Source organism: Castanea sativa, chromosome 3 (genome assembly GCF_040712315.1).
Source record: "Castanea sativa cultivar Marrone di Chiusa Pesio chromosome 3, ASM4071231v1".
NCBI classification, from domain to species: domain Eukaryota; kingdom Viridiplantae; phylum Streptophyta; class Magnoliopsida; order Fagales; family Fagaceae; genus Castanea; species Castanea sativa.
In genome coordinates this window covers 6,034,925-6,055,414 of record NC_134015.1, presented here as the reverse complement: position 1 = coordinate 6,055,414, position 20,490 = coordinate 6,034,925, and the positions used below count along the sequence as shown (strand labels likewise).

Sequence of the window (20,490 nt, the reverse complement as noted above, 5' to 3'; positions counted from 1 at the left end):
ATGGATCCTATGACACTATTTACACATTTAAATTATTTTGCTACAATGTTTTTAGTTTTCAGTAAAATAAGCGATATTCAGACTGACCCTAAATAAGATCTTCAAAGGATTGGTCACTCAGACCTGTTTTTCAGGAAGGAAGGAAGAACAAAAATGGAGTTGAACTAGATTCATACTTAAATTTTTTTTTGTTGAGAGTTTCAACTTATGGCATCCACTCGTGATAATAGCTCTTTATTATCAAACTAAGACACCAATCACTTTTTGGTGTAGGCGGTGATTGAACTCCAGATCTCTTATACAACCATCAGAGACTTTACTAGCTGAGCTAACTGGAACCCACAGATTCATACTTAAATTGACTAAGCAGGAAGCACTGTTAAAAGATAGGAATGTGCATCAAACTTACTAACCCAACCCAACCCTTCAGTTAGTTTTGTGTGTTGGTGAGTTTGATTAGATTGAAATTTTATTTTGAAACTTAAGTCAGGTCAAATTAGAGTTAATAGTTTTTTCAACCCATCATGTATATAAATTTATTTTATAATCTTTATTTTTTCTTTAAAATATTTTTTAGTTGATTTTAATTTTGGTATTTTGAGAATCAGTTTTGATTCATTTATTAAATTTAAATATAAATTAAAGATATTATATGAATTGTAATAATTTATTGAAAAAAGTATTTAAATAATTGCATAACTCACAAACCCAACCCAACCTAACAATAACTTAGGTCATGTGATGGTTTGGAAATTTATCAACCTGACAAGGTCAAGTTGGGTTAAAAAAAAAACCTCAAGCTTGACCCATGCACACTACTAATAAAATATATAGGTTCCAACAGAGTAATTAGGAAGAAAGTGAATAATCTCTTTTACATCAAGTTTCTATTGTTTACATTTTAAGATATAGATTTTGCCATGCTTAAAAAGTTTAATGGTTTTATTGGATTTTGATTTCTAAGTATATAAGAGTGATGCCTGGAAATTAACACTTATGGAAGTATCAAAACATGGACAACAAAAGATGTAATGGGTAGTGTGTTATGGACTGAAACAGAAGCTACAATCATAATAATAGTTTCTGGAAGCCTGTTATAGTTTTTGTCATTTCTTTGGGTGATTCTCAAAACACCATTTTAGCCTTTAATAAAGCAAGATCATTCAAATGTCGATTGAGAAGTATAGTGAATGTTGGAAGGGACCTGAAAAACGTGCTGGCAAGAAGCACCTTCAGAATACGGGACTTTTGTTATTCCCACATGGAGCCCAATTTGTTGGCCCATTAATTTGGAAACTGTGGGCTGCCCTTTGTTCTTCTTGGGGCTCATCCCATGTCCTCTCTTTTCTTTTTAGGAGCAAAAAAAAAAAAGAAAAAAAAAAGGAACTTTTGTATTGTTTTGTCTGCTTTACCAAAATCAGCAAAAAAAAAAAAGATCCATAGCAAAATGCATTTGAATTTTTTTTTTCTATGTTAAGAGCTTATTTGTTAATAGTTAACAAAAATTATAGTTTTTCCTTGAAAAAAAAATGTTGTACGTAACCAAATAAGTTTAAAAGAAACTATCTAATAAAATTTTTTTTTTTTAATAATTGTTTTCACAATGCTTTTCTCAATTTACTAGTGATAAATGGTGATTGGAATATCATTTTTACCTGGACTACAACTAATGCTACTTATCCACCAATTATAATAAACAATATTAGTAATTCTTCAATATTTCAACTTTCGAGAGTACACTGTGATGATATTTTCATTTTTCATATAATAGTTGATTTTATTATTTAAAATGCATGTGGTAAAACTGGATCCGGGCCCAATAACCCGACCTAAAACCGAAGATAAATACTTGACAAATGACATGGCCTATGATTTTTTTTCCTTGGTACAAAAACGGGTCGAACCTTACCCAATCCGTTTTTGAAGTGACCTTTTTTTTTTTTTTTCACATATCAGATTTAGGTGGGAAAATTTTATATATACATCTCTTTCATGGTTACACATGCACATTTAGAGCACTTGTAAATGGTGGTGCTAAAATTGCTAAAAAGCAAGCTACAATGGTGGAGGTTTATCTAAATTTTTTTGCAAATGGTGGACAATAAATTTCTATCTTTACAAGCTCACATGAGCTCCAAAGGGGGAAACAATTGTTGTTTATTTGGCAGTTGTGAGTGGTAAAGAGACAAAAATAAAGAGAGATAAAGAAACAAAAAATAGAGTAAGAATAAAAAAAATGATAAAAAGAGAATATTTAAATGAAACGGTAAAAATAAAAAACTTTTAATGTTGAACGTATTGGAAAAGTGGAGTGGTAAAATATATAAAGTAGTTTTTAAAATGCTAGAAGCTAAGGAAGTGTTTGGGAAAACAATTTAAGTTATGTTGTTTGAGTGTTTTTTATATACGTGTGGATGAAAAAATGTGTAAAAAAATATATAATGTTGTTTAAAATGTATAATTATGTGTTTAAACACACTTGCCAAACACCCCTAAACTTTTTAGGGCCGTGAATGCTTTTAGTAATTATGGCGATAAAATATTGTACTTAAAAAATATTAGATTGTGGGAACTTAAGAATTGTCAGTTGCATTTTCTTATCTTGCTTTTGTAAAGTAGAGTCTTCCCATGTTAGAGCACTTGCAGCAGTGGAGCTAAATAGCTATATAGCTATTTTAGCTCCACCAAAACACTAAAAAGAAGCATGCAGCAGTGGAGTTAAATCTATATTTTTTTAGTTCATTGCTACAGTGTACATATATAGATAGATGTGCACTATTCATGAGAGCTAAAAAAAATTAATTTTTTATTTTGTGTTCACATTACCTTTTTATTGTGGTGTTTTTATTGTAGTGAGATGTATTATTTTATTGTGGTAGATATATTATTTTATTGTGATGTTTATATTATTTTATTGTGTTGAAAGCTAAACTAGATCCACTGCTGCAGTATGTGTGTAAGTAAAATAGATAAAGTAACTTTTGATGGAGCTAAATTGCTAAATTTTTAGCTACACTGCTGTGGATGCTCTTACACAGCAATGTAATATACTTATATACCTGTTACAACTTACAACTCTTTTATTAACAAAATATGTCTTAAGCATTGATAATTTATCTGTTTGGATAAAAGAGAATTATTATTTTATCGAACAAACTATTCTTTAATATATAATTTCTTTTTTTAACGTTTAATGAAGTTTCATGTATTTTCTTTACAAAAATTAAAAATTAAAAAAAAGGTCAAAACGGGACTGCACTGTAGATAAATGTTTTATAAAGGATGGGTTGGGGTCACATCAAAAAGAAAAGAAAAACAAGGCCAGGCTGTCTGTTCAAACTTTCTCAAGTTCGCCTTCTATAAAACCGGTCTGGCCTCCCTCATTTCCTCACTTAGGTGACTCTCTCTCTCTCTCTCTCTCTCTCTCTTGCTCTCTCTCTCATTTCTTAAGCACTTTGTGCTCATTTTTAAAGCTGTGTGTCGTTTTTAAAGCTGTGTGTTAATTTGTATTTGCATAAGCAATATTTGAGACCATGGGTGTGTGTAGTATCGGGAAAGGTAGATTTCTCAATCTATCGAATTATCTTTAATGGGAACATTAAGTTAATGATATGTTCAATATCATGATATTGTGATTGTAGTTTAAATTTCATATTTACTCTTGAGAATGCTTGCATGTTTTGGGGTAGCCTAGTTCTAACTCTCTAGCTTACTTTAATTTAATGGAATCCTTTCTGCCATAGTAGGGAACATGACTTTCCATGATTGAGCTAAACTCTAACCAAAATACCAAGCAAATGAAAAAAATTTGGTGCTCAAATATATATATCTACATTTATTAAGTTTCTTTTACATATGAGCTTTGCCATCCCACCTGGACTTCTGAAATTGTGTGTGCTTATGTTATGTTAATGCCTTCTATTCCGTATTTGATTCATGGGGTTTTGGTGATAGCACAATATTTTGTTTTAGAAGGTGTGCTAATAGCCTAATAGTGTCTCGACCTACCAAATTTATCAGGTCAAATATTAATCACATTGCAGATCTCTTGCATATTAATTATTATAATATAATTTTACTACTAGTACATCATTGACTTCTCACTTGTTGATTATCCTTTCTTGTTAGTTGTGTTTAAAATACTATTCTGAAAAAACAGTGGCGATCCTTCATATCTCTTTTGAGATTCTGGATTTGGGAAATTCGGCAACTGTGTCAATCCACACCTAGATGCTAGATGGCTAGATCACTCCGCCATCCACCCACCGACCCACGTCTATAACTTGATCAATGCGCGATCCACGCACGGCAGGGACCCACACACCGACCCACGACTGAACTTGATCACTCTGGACACCACGCACCGACTCTCGCCTAGAACTTTGTTAGTATTTTATTTTTATTTTTTATCTTGGTAATTGAAATTGAAATAAAAAATAGTTTAAAAAAAATTGAAATAAAGAATAATAGTGTGAGAAATGGATTATTATCCTAAAATAAGGAGAAAAATTTAGGAAACCTGATTTTAATTCATAGTATTAGTTTCCCTATTTTAGGTTAAGTTCCCAATTTAGAGAAGAATGTTCAAAGACACCCTCACATCATACTCTCTATGAGTTCTCCATTTTAGGAAAATTCTACATTGCAGTCCTAAATGTCTATATTTAAGGAAGCATGGCTCATTCCTCCAAAGTCACGAACTAGGATCTGCTTGTTTGAGGAAGATGATAAACTTTATTTATATATATATATATATATATATATATATATATATATATATATATAGGAAAATGTTAACGAATGTCTTTAAGGTATTGTTTAATAATCTATTTAAAGAAAGTTTTTATGAGAAAAAACAGAAAAACAATTAATATTTTGACAATTTTTTTCATTTCCCATAAAAGTGATGTCAAAACTTTTCTAAAATTGATTATTAACCAATGCCCTAAGGACATTTGTTAACATGACCCATATATATATATATATATATATATATATATATATATATACACACACACTCGTACACACACCTAAATTACTTATTCAGTTCTTAACCATTAGATTGTGTGTCTTAAATTACTTATTCACTCCTTAACCATTAGATTGTGTGTCGATTTGGTATCTTTTTCAAATTTGTCAATTTTGTTTCTAACTTTTTGATATTATGTCAATTTGGTCCTAGGTGTATGGAAAATGCTAGACATGACAAAACAAGTTAGAATTTGTTGACCTAACTTGAAAATATCATGAATCCAAAATTTTTTAACTCAAAGCAAAAACGTCGAAGCAAAAACGTGTTGGCTTGTGACTCAACACGTTTTTTTGCCAGTCAACCCGACTCAACTTCTAACCTAAACCATTTTTTTGAACTTTTTTTTTGGTAAAAAAATAATAAAATTAAGACAATATTGATTTAATTGTTTGTTGAGATTTTTAAGGAAACAATTGAAATATTTACCTAAACTACATTCAAATAAATTAAAAGTTGAATGGTTGAGGCATTCTGTAATGAGAAAAGATTTTTAGATATCGATTAATAAAGTACATATCAAGATAATCTAGTTATAATAGAGTTAAAAATATATATTTAAAATTATAGATATGTATGAGAAAAATTCATAAAAAGTGAAGCCAAAGAATCAATGAAATTAGCATTAATTATGAATGCTTAGATCTATTTTTTAACAATTCATGTCCAAAATAAACTGTTTTTCAAAATAAATTATGATATTTATTAGAATGCGTGTTGCTTAAAAATGATATAATATTCATAAAAGAGACCATGTATAAATAAACAAATAATCAAACTTTAATATATATTCTTAAATTGAAATAGAATGCCAACCACAATGGATAGTAGGTTATAAAATTAGTTTTTAAGATTGTAAATTTCTTATATGTTTTTATTCTTTGTCAAATTAGTTATTCAATAAGAAATTTGTAATTTTGTTTTATGTTTTGGGATGTTGATATTGTGTAGAAATAAAATTTGTGTATTTGTTTTACATATCATTTGTACTAATTTTTTTGTCAGTAATATTGAGATTTGTATAATTTTAAAATTATTGAATGAGTATTAATTTGTTTAGTTGAGCTCATTCTTGATATGAGTGGTGAATTCAAAGTAATGCATTTTTACATAAAGTAATTTGTTACATGACTTTCAAAATGGCAAATACATTGTATTTTTTTTTTTTTTTAATTTATGTGAAAAATACAGGTTAACTCAATTCATTTATAACCTGCTTAAAATGACCAATTTTAACATATAACATAAAGGTTAAGAATCAAATAAGTAATTTAAACTAAGATTTAAAATGGGGGTGCATGGCACGGGGGCATGGCCCTCTTTGTTCTCAATGTGGATCTATCTCTATTGAGAAAGAGAGATATCTCATTTCATTTTGGAAGTTTTTGCTACCCAGTTCGATTTGGGAAAGAGAATTAGAAAATTGAGTGGGCAAACCACACTTTGTTCTCAACGTGGATCCGTCTCTGCCGAGAAAGAGAGAAATTTCTCATTTTAATTTCGAAATTTTTGCTACCAAGATTGATTTGGGAAAGAAAATTAGAAACTAGTTTAAATTGAGTGGGCAAATCACATTAAACAAGTTCGGATCTTCCCAAGTTGATGTGTGATTTTTTGATAATAAACAATTGTTATGCCACTAAAAAAGTCATGTCATTACTTCATTAGATATATTGACAAGAAAACTAACAGAAGTTGGTAGAGGAACTAATAGCACTCATTTTTTAAACTTCAAGAATAACATACGCTAGCCCCAAGGAGTTGGCTTGGTGGTTTCTAAGGTTTCATGATATTCATGAGATATTGAGTTCGAAACCTCTTACTAGTATTTTGGAGCCACCCACTATGAGATTCCTCTTAATAATAACCTAGTGCATGTAAGATGAGAGAACTGTATATACTTAAGGGAATAGTCAAATACTCGAAGAGGTCTGGACATCCTCGTTTGTCAAATTTAAAAAAAAAAAAAACAAAAAATGCTTAGTAGGTTAAATTTAAAGACCAACAATGCATTTAGACCCTTTTTTAATAATAAACTTTAGATTGTTCAATCAAAATGATCACATAATTGTATCGATGAATGAAACCATAATTATTTTTCAAATATATATATATATATATATATTTTATACAAGATAGAATTTTTACTTTAGCCTAATTTAAGTGTATATGTGTGTGAAAGCTCTCTCATGGAGACTTGAATCCCAGCTCTTACCCCCTACACTCCACAAGCATTTATACCTGTGGAGTGACTATCGCACCAAGGGTGTGCGGTGGTTTGAATTCAACATTGTGGTTAAAAAACTACACAATTGAATTTAATTAAAAAATCTAAAATGCAAAAACTCTAAATAAGTTTTAAGATAGAATGTTGGTGGCATTGCTTAAAACATGAGAAAGTTTATAAACACAAAATATTGAACAAAACTTTTGACAATTATTGATATAGCAAATTATTAGTAGTAGGTAAAAAAATGATGTTAGTTGTGGACTTTTTAGATGGGAACTAGTAAAAGCTTAACAATTTAACTATTGTAAAAAATGTAGAGAAATTTTTTGTGTACATAACATTGTTCATAAAACATGACTATTTTAGGTCAATGTCCAACCTTTCATACTCTTTCAAATTCTTCTAAAATCACAACTTTTATGTTACAATTTTTATCATAATTATAATGTGGTTTATCACTTTCATACGAGCTCACAACTTTTTTTCATTGCAGTAGAAGTTGTGTCCATATATTTTATCCCATTATTTACCTTTTTATTTTTTGAATGATCCTATCATTTGCCACTAGTTAAGTTGTTTGTGGTAAACTCACGTGTACTAGATGACTAAACACTAATCAGTAATAAAAATTAGGCCAGAGTAACGAGTTTTTTAATGGTCAATTTAAAAAAATTGAAATTTTTTTTCATGAAACATATATAAAAAAAAACAGATAAACAAATTCTTACTTTTTATTCTCATAAAAAAATTCTGAAAATATTACTTAAATCAATAAGGCAACTGTTAACTTTTTCTAATAAAATTTATCTATAAATCAATTAATTTATAATTCTAATTAAACGAATACTTTTAAAGTATTTATTTATTAATTAATTATTTTAGAAAAAATTTAATACAATTTTTTAGAAAATTTAAAAATTTGTAAAACGGAAAAAAAGAAATATAGTTTTCATAAAAAGTTTCTAAAAGTAATCATTAAACATTAAACCAAAAGAGATTAGCTAACCACTTCCCTTTATTTATTAGCAATAATCAATGGTTTCGGTGCTTCTGCTGCTTTGCGCTTTAAAAGCAGACTATTCCTTTCTTTTACCAGTCAACCCTTTGAGTATGGGTTGATGAGGCATAGTTTAGAGTTGAAATTGAATATTTTTTTTAAAAAAAAAAGGTTATTGTAGATAAAACATATCATCTTGCGAGAGTACTTTGATTTGGAGTTAATGGAGCATTAGATGGGACAACTTACAATTATCCTCTATATCTTAGTTGAGATTGAAATGCTACTTGACCCACCAAAAGTGTTGCGGTTCAATGAGGAAAATAAAGAGAAGTTTCTTCTGTTTTGGGCCTTGACTCTTGATTGTATATGGTTGTGCAAAAACAAAGTTATTCATGTAAAGAACAAGTGAGCCTAGGGGTTCTTCTAGAAGTTCCAGCAGGTGGACAAAACCAAGTCATGAGTCATGACTCCTTCAAACTTAATTGTGATGCTGTAGTTAAGCAAAGTTTTTTTTTTTTTTTCCATGGTTGTGGTAGTTAGAGACTGGAGAGGGAAATTGTTTTTTGCTCACTCAAAGAAGGTAAATATCAACGTCCCTCTTTAAGCAGAGTTGCAAAGGCCAAGACAATTATTTTGGCACATCATATTGCTAGTAAGTTGCATGCCTTTCACTTTGTAATCGAAAGCGACTCCAAGATATGCATAGATTCTATAAGGGCTCCTATTTATCAAGTCCCATGAAGATTGCTCAATTTTGTATTGGCAGTTAACTTTGCATTTGTTGATCTTGATTCTTTATACTTTAGCTAGGTTTATCGTGAGGCAAATCTAGCAGCCTATGAACTAGCTAAATGGTATTGTAGTCTAGTCTTTCACTAAGATTTTTCATCCTGATTTGATAAAATTTATGTAATATTTCTATTAAAAGCATAACTCAATTGCAATTGCAATTGTTGCGACTGTTTTTATAAATCTTCAACGAATGAACAACTAGCTACCGTATTCATGAGATACGACTTGGATGAGATTACTTAAAGAGTTGAACAATTTAAAATTTATGCGGAGAAAGCAACTACTTTTAAGCAAAAGATATGATTTGGGAATATATATATATATATATATATACACACACACACATCATGACATCAATAACCGATTAATGGTCAATCAGAAGTGGACAAAGAGAAACTAAAATCTAGTTAAAACAATATAATAGGTCTAAAAAATATAATGAGATTTATAAATAATAATAAAATAAACTAAATAAAAAAAAAAAGCTATTACGCTCATATTACGTCATATTAATACAAAAAAAAAACACCCGAGGCCGACATGCGCTGTCATTGGTATGAGAAAGTTGAATGGATTAAAAGGATAGCCAACGTAGAAGTTTAGTTTTAAGATTACACTTAAGAGTCTAATTTTCTGTTCCCTCACAAACATACTACAAAAAAAGAAAATAGAAGAAGGAAGGATGGATATGGGCAATTGGGTTCGTGATCTGATCAACTATCTGGTGCCACACTCCCTCTCTCTCTCTCTCTCTAATTTCTTAAGCAATTTTTAAAGCGTTCTGTTTATTCTTGAGTTTTTTTTTTTTTCCTTGAGAAAAGCAGGGAGGGTCTTATATCTTCAAACCCAAGGTGGCGAACGTGTTGTTCTTAGGGAATGATGAGAGCTGCAAAACGGCGGTGATTTCGAGCCTCTCAGACAAGGTAGTTCTATATGTTTCTCACTGAAAATAGAATTATGCTTCTACTGTGGAATATTCAATAATAGCACGCATTTGGTGGGCTAGCTATTTGTTTTTAAGCATCTCATAGCATCTCTTTCCAAAAAAGCACACTACATTAAAAGCTCACTGAAGTGACATGTTAAAAACAAAAAAAACAGATCATTTGTTTATTCACTTTCGCTTCCCAAAGCCTCTCTCTTCCCCAAGTCTTGAATCCTCACTTTCTCACTTTTCTCTCTCTTCTTCTCACCCACTCTCACTCTCTCGATTTTGCTATGGTCGTGGGTTTGGTGGGTCTCTGTTATATGGGTCGAGTTCGTCTCTCTTCACCGATTGGTGGTTTGTGATTCGTGGGTCTCTGTTATAAGTCGAGTTCGTCGCTTTTCACCGAGAGTGGGTTGTTTGGATTTTTTGTGATTTTGGCTGTTTTGGTGGGTTTTGTGCTTTGATTTCGGTGGGTGTGATTTGATTTTGTGATTTGGTGGACTCGTGGGTCTTTGTTGTGATTTGATTTTGGCTGGGTTTCGGCCGTCGTGGTGGTTGTTTGGATTTGATTTTGGCTGAGTTTCGGCCGTGGTAAATAAATATGGAAGTTTTGATATTGCATGAATGGTAAAGTATCGTGTTTAATTCTATAAAGTGGCATTTTTAGATGCTAAATCCTAAAATTTTGACTAATGCAAATGCACTAAGGATGTCCTATTTGTGGATGGTGGAGATGTAAAGTTACAACTTTTCATTTCAACCGTTAATTAGAGGAAGTAAAAAGTTACTTCATTTTTTTTTAATCTCTAATCCCACTGCTGAAATAAAAAATTGGGTCTAAAGATTTTAAGTTAAGAAGGTGTGACGGAGTTCATAGATTAGAGTGTGACATTAGCAATAGTTAAGAATGAGCTAGATACAGTAATTTATATTAGTAAATGTGAGATACTTAAAGCCGGAACTTTTAACAATGAAAAAGTTTTTTTTTTTTTGGTTTGATTTTGATTCTCAGCTAAAAAATGATGGATTGGTGTTTTGTTTAATTTGACTACCATTGATTTGATATTCTTTTTTGTGGGTATTGAATTTATGGATGAATGGATATTGCAGAATGTTGAGCCAGCGCCGTATTTGACATCATGGGTGTCTTCTATTGGGAACATCATGTTCAACTTTTTTGATTTAGGAAGACCTCGGATAGCTCATGCAGTTTGGAGAGACTATGGTGCCAAGGTACATATCTCAATTTCTCAATTATGTTTGACGAGAATATTTAGTTAATGATATGTGCAATATGATGATATTGTGATTGTAGTTTAAATTTCATATTTAGTCTTGAGAATGCTTGCATGTTTTTTTGGGGTAGCCTAGTTCTAACTCTCTTGCTGTGTTAGACCAGGCTGTTTTATCTGATGCAGTTCCTGAACTCTCTGTTTTAGTTTAATGGAATCCTTTCTGTCCTAGTCTGAACATGACTGTGACTAGTTTTTGCTAGTAAGCCGGATTCTAATTCACCCTGATTTGAAGTTTGAACCATGATAAACTTTGAGTTGTGACTGTATAAGCCATAAATTTGGTAGTGGTGAATATTTTGGTTTAGAATGGAAAAGTTAGCCTTTGTTATATTTTAATTGATTTGGCTAACCTCTAACCAAAATATAAAGCAAATGAGAATTTTGGTGCTCTTACATTTACTGTATTAAATTTCTTTTATACAGGCCCATATGCTTAAGCTTTGCTATCCCAACTGAACACCAGCGGCCTGTGAAATTGTTTTTACTTATATTGTTGCCTTGCCCTAAATCTTAATATATATTGCCTTCATACTTCAGGCAAACCATTTCATGTTTATATTTGATTCATGGAGGCAAACAGTGATCATGGAAAGTTCGGTTATAGCACATTTTGTTTTAGGTCTGTTTGTAGACCTTCTTTCTTGTTGGTTGTTTTAAATAACATTTGGGAAATGTTGAAAAAAAGAAAGGTAATCCTTATATGTCTCTTGAGATTCTGGATTGGGAATTTGGCTTAATTTCTGTCTGATTGGATAACGAAGTGGAAAATGTTTCAAGTTGTGCTTGGCATTGTGAGTTGCTCCACCATGCTATCTTCTTTGTTAAGTTATGCAATTTCGCTAAATACATTTCAATCTTTGTTCTGTAGATGGATGCAGTTGTCTACATTGTGGATGCTACTAGGGCCAATGAGCAATTTGTGGGGCCAAGAAGAGACCTGCATGATCTACTCTCTGATGAGGCCTTTGCCAATCTTCCATTCCTTATTTTGTGCACAACTCCATCTTTTGGTTACACAAAAGAGGAATTGTGTTCCCTTCTCGACCTGGCCAGTGTCACCACTGGGATGGGTTTGTTAGAGCTGGCAAAAGCAAATGCCCACCCCCTTGAGGTTTTTGTGGCTGAAAAATACAACACAACAGAGTATCTACGTGGTTTTAAGTGGCTTTCTCACAACATAAAGTAGTGGTTGACTAAGCGGCTTTCTTACTCCATAAAGGAGTCGTTTTTCTTGGTAGACTAAGAAGTGGTGGAAACAAAAATCCTACGTTTCACTTTTTGTAGTTCCCCTTATGCTCTACCAATCACAACTTGTTATATATTTATTTTTGTGACTTATAGTTTAATCAAAGTTTAAAACAGGAAAAAAAAATCAAACACATGACACACCATGGTTATAGTATTCAAAAACAGTTTTTTATTTTATTTTATTGTAGATTCTATAGATTCTGTGACTTTTAGAATTTAATTTTTCTTTTATTTAATTTTTAAATGAACTTTGTGTATACATCCTTTGCATCAATAGAGTTCTTAAATTCTTCTTGTTTATTAAATTTGAAATGAGTGGATTTGGATTTTACTATGTCATCAAAATGGTCAATGTTTTACCCTATAATAGTAAAATCCAATTCACTCATTTCAAAATGAGTAAAATTGTAAATACAATTTTAGAAACTTTACAATGAATTTGCCATAAAAATTCTACTATAAAATTTTAATCTATGAGTAATATAGCATCTCACAATAACTATGCAACGTATAAGCCTCTTATCCTACCCAAGAGAAGGAAAATTCTTAGGTACTCTCGAAATACGAAAAAATGATATTCCCCCCTCTTACATTTATGATAGACTCCACTATAAATTTAATGAGTGAACTCCACTATGAATAGAGAGGAGGGAACATCATTCTTCATACTCCGAGAATACTTGAGAATTACTCCCAAGAGAATATCCTAGTGGGCGTAATTGGTGGCAGTGATGATGGTTTTAGCTGTTGTGAGAATGCTCAAAGATTTGTTTACTCCTTAGCATGTGTATTCTCTTTAGAAATCAGCTATGTTAATGCCAATTTTGCATGATTTTTTTTAATAAAATTGGAATTAATATAGCTAAATTCAAAAATGGCATTTTAACAAAAAATTTTTTTTAAAAAAAAAAGGTGAAATCAGTATTAACATTTTAACAGAGCAAATTTTCGACCAAAAAATTTTTTAATTTTTTTTACGGTGATGGTTATGATTTTTCATTTAAAAAAAAAAAATTTGAAATGAGCAATGACATTGCATTTTCTCATTTACTTTTGGATGAAATATATATACTTATAAAAAGTTTCTATTTTGTTAGAAAATTTAACCACAATTTTTCTTTATATTGTATTTTAGGTTGTTAAATTAAAGGCGAAAATACACTTTTGGTCCCTATATTTTAGGTTAATTCTCATTTTAGTCTCAAAATTGATTTTTCTACAAATGTAGTACCTAAAAAAAGAAAATCGATTCTATTTTGATCCCTGCTGTCAACCCACTAACGGAAAATGCTAATGTGGCAGGCACCAAAATGAGAATTGACCTAAAATATAGAGACCAAAAGTGTATTTTCGCCTAAATTAAATTGATCCACATGGTTGTATTTTTTTTTTCTACAAAAAAAAAAAGAAATCCCCCCCCCCAAAAAAAAACTAACAAAACCATAATTATCTTGCCTCTGAGCTCGCGTTCATTTTCTATTTTTTTGAGTAAAAGTTAATAATTTGCATATATTATAATTTAGAAATATATATTTTTATTTTTAAACAAATAAAAATGCTAAACTTTAGAGAAAAACTGTAATTGTAATTTCTTTTTTGAATGTGAAGGAAAAAAATCTAAATTTTAGGAGTTCTCTCTTTAAATTCAAAATGAGATTTGTTATTTGACATTTATGACTCTATTTCTAAATGAAGTTATACTTCATTAATGAGTGTATTTTTGAACCACATAAAAGTCTAGTTGAAAGAGGGGAATCCTCTTTATATAAAATATAGTATATAGTATATAGTATATAGTATATATATATATATACACACACACACACACATACTAGCCTCATTATACGCGCTTTGCACATGCGATGAGACTCTTTTTTACTTTTTATTTTGTTTCATAATGTTTAAAATTGAGTTCTTTCTTTACATAAGGTTAGTGGTATTTCTAAACCATATAAAAGTATAGTCTAAAGAAAGAAACTTTTTTATAAATAATATAGATAGATATTGTGGAGGCAGAAGGGTCAGAATATGTTTTTGGGTCTTGGGCCTGATCCGAGAGTATTAACTTGTCCGAGGAGGGTTTATTGGTAATAACTATATCAAACTTAAAGGCCCACAAGCAAACTATTGCGAAAGAGGTTGGTGGAAATAGTCCGAGGAGGGGGATCTCCTCGGCTCTATGAGATAAAGACTATGCTATATGCCATGATGTTCATAAGGAAATTCTAGGAGGTCTGGTGGATGAAGATGTGTTCCACGAGGATATAGAGAGAAAGAATAAATGAGAAATATCTTAGAAAAAACTGTTACCACCTCATTAAAGACTCTACACCTACCTCTCTAGCCGCATTAATGAAAAAATAACCTTTGAATAGTAGCGATCAGCTTTACAGCTATTGTTTGAAGACTTCAAGAGGGAGGTGGATGAGACAAGTATCTAGATTGGTGATCTGGTCCATACATGGAAGATGGTGGGAAGAAGGAGGATGATATAAAAGGAAAAGAAAGGCATTCAAAGAGGGGGGGATCGAAGAAGAAAGAGAAAAATACTGTACACACCACCTTCAATTGTGATCTATTTTTAAAACAAGAAAAGGCAATACAAGTTATCCTCGGCTTACGTCCGAGGAGAGTTTTTATTACATAATCCTTTCGTTGCAAGTAACTTAGGAATCAAACCCATCATTTTTTTTTATCCAACATCCATAGAACCTAGGTTTCAAGCCCATACTCTACAAATTTCATTGTATAGGACTTTTTAGGCTTGCACCCTTCATACTGTTGGGTTCGGGTGTGAATTGTGATCTTACAATTGGCACCGTTTGTGGGAACCTTGTGTTTGAGAAATTAGAGCCTTATGGCCAGCTCACATCCGCATCATGCAGAATCTATGGGGTCCCAGCATGAGGATCACTCCATGCATCTTGAGCAGGAACGAGACCGAAAGGGTAGTGTGCATATAAGGTACACTGATGGGAGTCGTTCACGAGATTGAAGCAGAATCCCTCACGAGGAACATGCGAGGGCCATGCAGAAGGAGATTGACCATCTGAAGAAGAAGTTGCGCCGCGAGAGGTGAAGGCAAACGCCCTATTTTTTTTACCCTTCTTCTAAAGATAGCCAGGGTAATGGCTACAAGTCCAAGTCAAGAACTCCTCCTAATCATCTTTGTGATCATCAGGGTAGAGAATCTTCCTCTAGGGGCTTAGGAAATGATGCTATGAGTAGGGCGTTACATCAAATTTCCAAGCCACCTTTCACACGTAGGGTGGAGAAGGGGAAGCTTTCAAGACGATTCACTTAACCCACGTTCACTATTTATAATGGCCGAACAGACCCTGTGGAACACGTAAGTCATTTCCATCAAAGGATGGTGGTATACTCTAAAAATGAAATTTTAATGTGCAAAGTCTTCCCTTCTAGCTTGATACTTGTTGCGATGAGATGGTTTAATGGGCTGAAGGCAGGTTCTATTAATTCCTTCATGGAACTCACTAAGGCATTTGGGTCCCACTTCATCATCTACAGTAGGGTTCCTCGGCCTTTGGATTTGTTATTGTCCATGGAGATGAGAGAAGGGGAAACCTTAAGAACATACTCTGACAGGTACTAAGAGATGTTCAATGAGATTGATGGTGATTTTGATGATGTAGCAATACGGACTTTCAAGGTTGGCCTCCCTACTGAGCACGACTTAAGGAAATCTCTGACCAAAAAGCTTGTAAGGAGTGTACGTCGGCTTATGGATCGAATCGATGAGTACAAACGGGTTAAGGAAGATTAACAACAAAGTAAGGGAAAAGTGAAGGTTATTCCTCAAGAGAGGAGGGATTTCAGGTCGGACAGATACAACAATAACAGGCCCCGGAGAGATTTCGATGGGCAATCCGATCTTGTTGTTCAGCAGGTGGTTAACATTGTATTCCGAGAACTGGTGTATCAGGTGTTGGAGAAAATTTGGAATAAACCATACTTCAAATGGCCTAACAAGATGGCTGGGGATCCTACGAGGCGTAATCAGAATCTCCATTACCACTATCATCAGGATAGAGGTCATACCATTAAAGATTGCAGGACTCTGTGGAATCATTTGAAGCAGTTAGTTAGGGAGGGAAGGTTGAAGCAATTTTTGTATCATCCCACTAGGCAAGAAGGCCATTCAGGTTCAGTGAACCAAGGGAGCAATTTTTCAAGGACTCCTATGGGAATAATCAATGTTATTTTTGCCGCTCCTGCCAAGACTGGTTCTCGTCCTACCAGGGTGATGTCTGTATCACGTACTCTAGCTGAGGATTCTAGTTCTGAACCGAAGAGGATTAAAGGGAATGTCCCCCTTATTTTAGGTTACTCGGAAGAAGAAAAGATTGGAACTATCCAACCGCATGACGATGCTTTAGTTGTTACGCTGAGGATAGGGGGCTATGACGTGAGAAGGGTAATAGTTGACTAGGGTAGTGGTGCAAATATTATGTACCCTGACTTGTTCAGGGGGCTCAACTTAAAGCTTAAGGATCTTACAGCTTACGATTCGCCACTGATAAGTTTTGAGGGGAAAGTTGTTATACCAAAAGGGCAAATTCGGTTACATGTACAATCAAGTCCAGAGGTTGTAGATGTAGATTTCATTGTGGTAGACGCTTATTCTCCCTACACGACTATTGTGGCAAGACCTTGGCTGCATGCTCTAGGTGCCGTTTCCTTAACTCTACATGTCAAGGTGAAGTTCTCGTCTGGGGGACTAATCAAGGAAACTATTGGGAGCCAATTTGTGGCTAAACAGTGTATAGCAGTTGCAATTCTACATCAACCTGGGCTAGAGTCCTCAGCCTTGGCTACGGGGGGCTCATAGGAATTAATGCCTCTGACTACGCCTAATGTGGCGACAGTTGAGGGACCTACGTGTGAGGAGCTAGAGAAGTTTCTTATAGGTGATGATCCTGAAAAGTTCTTTCAGGTGGGAGTTCAGTTGCCACTTCAGGAGAAAATGGAGCTAGTTACATTTTTAAGAAAGAATGTAGATGTACTTGCATGGGATGCTTATGAAGCCCCTAGGATTGATCCGAGTTTTATTTGTTATCGCTTAAACGTCAATCTGGTTGTCGTTCTGAGGAGGCAACCACCTCAGCGTTCCTCTAAAGAGCACTTTGAGGCTGTCAAGGAAGAGGTGTTTAAGTTCAAAAAGGCTGATGCTATTAAAGAAGTGTTCTATCCAGAATGGTTGGCTCATACAGTGGTAGTAAAGAAGAAGAATGGGAAGTAGAGAGTGTGTGGATTTCATAGATTTGAATAGAGCTTGCCCTAAAGATTCATTCCTAATGCCTCGTATAGATCAGTTGGTGGGTGCTACAGTTGAGCATCCTCGGATGAGTTTTTTAGATGCTTTCCAAGGTTACCACCAAATACCTTTGGCTTTGGATGATCAGGAGAAGACAACCTTTGTTACTCCTACATGTAATTATCATTATAAGGTAATGCCTTTTGATTTGAAAAACGCAGGGGCTACCTATCAAAGGATGATGACCAAGATGTTTAAACCACAGTTGGGGAAGACTATCGAAGTGTATGTGGATGACATGGTGGTGAAAAGTAAAATAGTTTCCATGCATGTGAAAGATCTGAACCATACTTTTCAGACACTAAGGAAGTATCAATTAAGTCCCAATACCTCCAAGTGCTTTTTTGGTGTGGGATCTAGAAAGTTTCTGAGTTATATGGTAACTCGAATTGAGGTCAATCCTACACAGGTCAAGGCAATCAATAACTTACAACCACCTCGGAATCCTAAGGAGGTACAGAGGTTAACTTGGATGACTGTTGCTTTCAAGGTTCATCTCTCGGTCTGCAGACAAGTGCATGCCTTTCTTCCAGTTACTGAATAAGTGGAAAGGATTTGAATGGACCGAGGAATGTGCTTTAGCTTTTCAACAACTCAAGGATTATCTTTCGTGACCACCCATTATGTCTCGGCCAGAAGTTGATGAAGTTCTGTTTGCGTATATTGCAGTGGCTAATCATGCTATTAGTTTGGTTTTGATTTGGGTTGATAATAATGTGCAGAGGCCAATTTATTACGTGAGAAAATCCTTACATGAGGCTGAGGTGCATTATCTACCTTCGGAAAAAGTTGTCTTAGCAGTAGTGCATGCTACACGTAAACTTCCCTATTATTTCTAATCTCATACAGTTGTTGTTTAAACTCAGTTCCCTTTTAAGTCTGTACTTCGAAGCGCTGATTACATGAAGAGGATTGCTAAATGGGGTACCATCTTAGGGGCTTTTAATATCAAGTATATGCCTCGCACTTTCATGAAGGGCCAGGTTCTTACTGATTTGGTGGCGGAATTTGCGGAGCCCTCGTTAGAAGAGAATGTCAAAGGCTTGGCCATGGATGAAAAATCAGTTGGCATGATCTCGTGTAAGGAACCTTTGATATGGAGAGTGTATGTTGACGGAGCAGCAAACCAAAGAGGATCTAGTGTGGGGTTAGTTTTGATGTCTCCTGAAGGGTTTACTTTTGAGAAATCCTTGAGGCTAGGGTTCTCGGCTACCAACAATGAGGCAGAATATGAAGCGCTACTGGTAGGGATGGATATGGTTCAAAAAATGGGTGGAAAAATAGTGCAAATGTTCTTGGATTCACAACTGGTGGTGGGCCACGTAGAAGGGAAGTTAGAGGCTAGAGATCCAAGAATGCAAGAATACCTGGCCCGGGTCAGGTATTTACAATCAAAGTTTGAATCTTTTACTTTGATGCATGTCTCCTGGAGTATGAATACCCATGCTGATTCCCTGGCTACCCTTGCAACGTCCTCGGCACAAAGCCTACCTCAGGTCATCCTTGTTGAAGACTTATGTAAGGCCTCTAGAATGCATAATGACACCATTCGGGTTCATCAAATAAGGGTGGGACCTAGTTGGATGGATCCTATAGTATCCTTTCTTAAAAATGATGTCTTGCCTGAGGAGAAATCTGAAGCAGATAAAGTACGCAGAAAAACACCTCAATTTTGGCTATCCAAGGATCAAAAGTTGTACAAACACTCATTTTCATGACCATATTTATTGTGTATACATCTTGAAGCAACAGAATTACTTTTGGAAGAGTTGCATGAAGGGATTTGTGGAAGTCACATAGGAGGAAGGTCTTTAGCTCATAGAGCTCTTACTTAGGGATATTGGTGGCCCAATATGCAGAGAGAGGCCCAAGATTATGCAAAGAAGTGTAACCAATGTTAGAGATTTGCTCCCAACATCCATCAGCCAAGTGGTGCCCTTAATCCTTTGTCTAGTCCTTAGCCATTTGCTCAATGGGGATTAGATATTGTAGGGCCTTTCCCAAAGGCCACAGGGAATAGAATGTGGTTGCTCGTGGGGACAGATTACTTCACTAAGTGGGTTGAAATTGAGCCATTGTCAAAAATTAAAGATGTGGTTGCAAAGAAGTTTGTTTGGAAAAACATTGTCACTAGGTTTGGAATGTCTCATACTCTTATTTTAGATAACAGCCTGCAATTTAATAGCAAGGCCTTTTAGAAGGTACTGTTGTGATTTAGGCATCACGAATAAATATTCCATTCTAGCTTATCTACAAGAGAATGGGCAGGCCGAGACAGTCAATAAAGTTATAGTCGATGGACTCAAGAAAAGGCTGGATGATGCCAAGGGGAGATGGGTGGAAGAATTGCCACATATTTTTTGGACATATCGAACTACACCTCGAAGATCTACTAGAGAGACACCCTTCTCTATGACTTATGGGCCGAGGCTGTAATCCCTTTAGAAACTGGGTTTTCGACACTAAGAACGAGCTCTTTCAACCCAAGTAATAACGACAACTTACTAGAGAAAAGCCTAGACCTAGTTGAGGAACGACGAGAGAATGTCATGTCATGGTTCAGCTAGCTTACTATCAGCATAAACTCAAACAAGGATATGATTCCCATGTGAAGTTAAGGCCACTTGCCCCTG

General features: G+C 34.0%; 3 protein-coding genes across 4 annotated transcripts; all 3 read left to right on the top strand.

Moving 5' to 3' along the window:
* The first annotated feature begins 9,664 nt into the window (after positions 1–9,664).
* LOC142626683 (GTP-binding protein SAR2-like) lies at positions 9,665–12,760 on the top strand. Of its 2 annotated transcripts, none has more exons than XM_075800392.1 (4): positions 9,665–9,775; positions 9,876–9,974; positions 11,090–11,212; positions 12,143–12,760. In XM_075800392.1, exons 1-4 carry the CDS (start codon positions 9,734–9,736, stop codon positions 12,458–12,460), a joined length of 582 nt encoding a protein of 193 aa, XP_075656507.1. In that variant the 5' UTR covers positions 9,665–9,733; the 3' UTR covers positions 12,461–12,760. The 2 variants fall into 2 exon arrangements, with proteins under 2 accessions (XP_075656507.1, XP_075656506.1); XM_075800391.1 differs by having other exon boundaries at positions 9,675–9,775; positions 9,873–9,974; positions 12,143–12,502.
* Positions 12,761–16,138: 3,378 nt separating this feature from the next.
* Positions 16,139–16,972, top strand: LOC142628385 (uncharacterized). The gene is made up of 2 exons (XM_075802496.1): positions 16,139–16,243; positions 16,331–16,972. Exons 1-2 carry the CDS (start codon positions 16,139–16,141, stop codon positions 16,970–16,972), a joined length of 747 nt encoding a protein of 248 aa, XP_075658611.1.
* Positions 16,973–18,480: 1,508 nt separating this feature from the next.
* LOC142628384 (uncharacterized) lies at positions 18,481–19,575 on the top strand. The gene is made up of 2 exons (XM_075802495.1): positions 18,481–18,621; positions 18,724–19,575. Exons 1-2 carry the CDS (start codon positions 18,481–18,483, stop codon positions 19,573–19,575), a joined length of 993 nt encoding a protein of 330 aa, XP_075658610.1.
* Positions 19,576–20,490: the final 915 nt, after the last annotated feature.

What these genes read in the sequence shown, in the direction of transcription:
- LOC142626683 (XM_075800391.1), top strand. Translation starts at nt 9,734, where the DNA reads ATGGATATGGGCAATTGGGTTCGTGATCTGATCAACTATCTG. An exon ending in GTGATCTGATCAACTATCTG is followed by an intron (nt 9,776 to 9,872) that starts GTGCCACACTCC and finishes CCTTGAGAAAAG; the next exon opens with CAGGGAGGGTCTTATATCTT. An exon ending in GGAGAGACTATGGTGCCAAG is followed by an intron (nt 11,213 to 12,142) that starts GTACATATCTCA and finishes TTTGTTCTGTAG; the next exon opens with ATGGATGCAGTTGTCTACAT.
- LOC142628385 (XM_075802496.1), top strand. Translation starts at nt 16,139, where the DNA reads ATGTTCAATGAGATTGATGGTGATTTTGATGATGTAGCAATACGGACT. An exon ending in AATCTCTGACCAAAAAGCTT is followed by an intron (nt 16,244 to 16,330) that starts GTAAGGAGTGTA and finishes GGAAAAGTGAAG; the next exon opens with GTTATTCCTCAAGAGAGGAG.
- LOC142628384 (XM_075802495.1), top strand. Translation starts at nt 18,481, where the DNA reads ATGTCTCGGCCAGAAGTTGATGAAGTTCTGTTTGCGTATATTGCAGTG. An exon ending in AATCCTTACATGAGGCTGAG is followed by an intron (nt 18,622 to 18,723) that starts GTGCATTATCTA and finishes GTTTAAACTCAG; the next exon opens with TTCCCTTTTAAGTCTGTACT.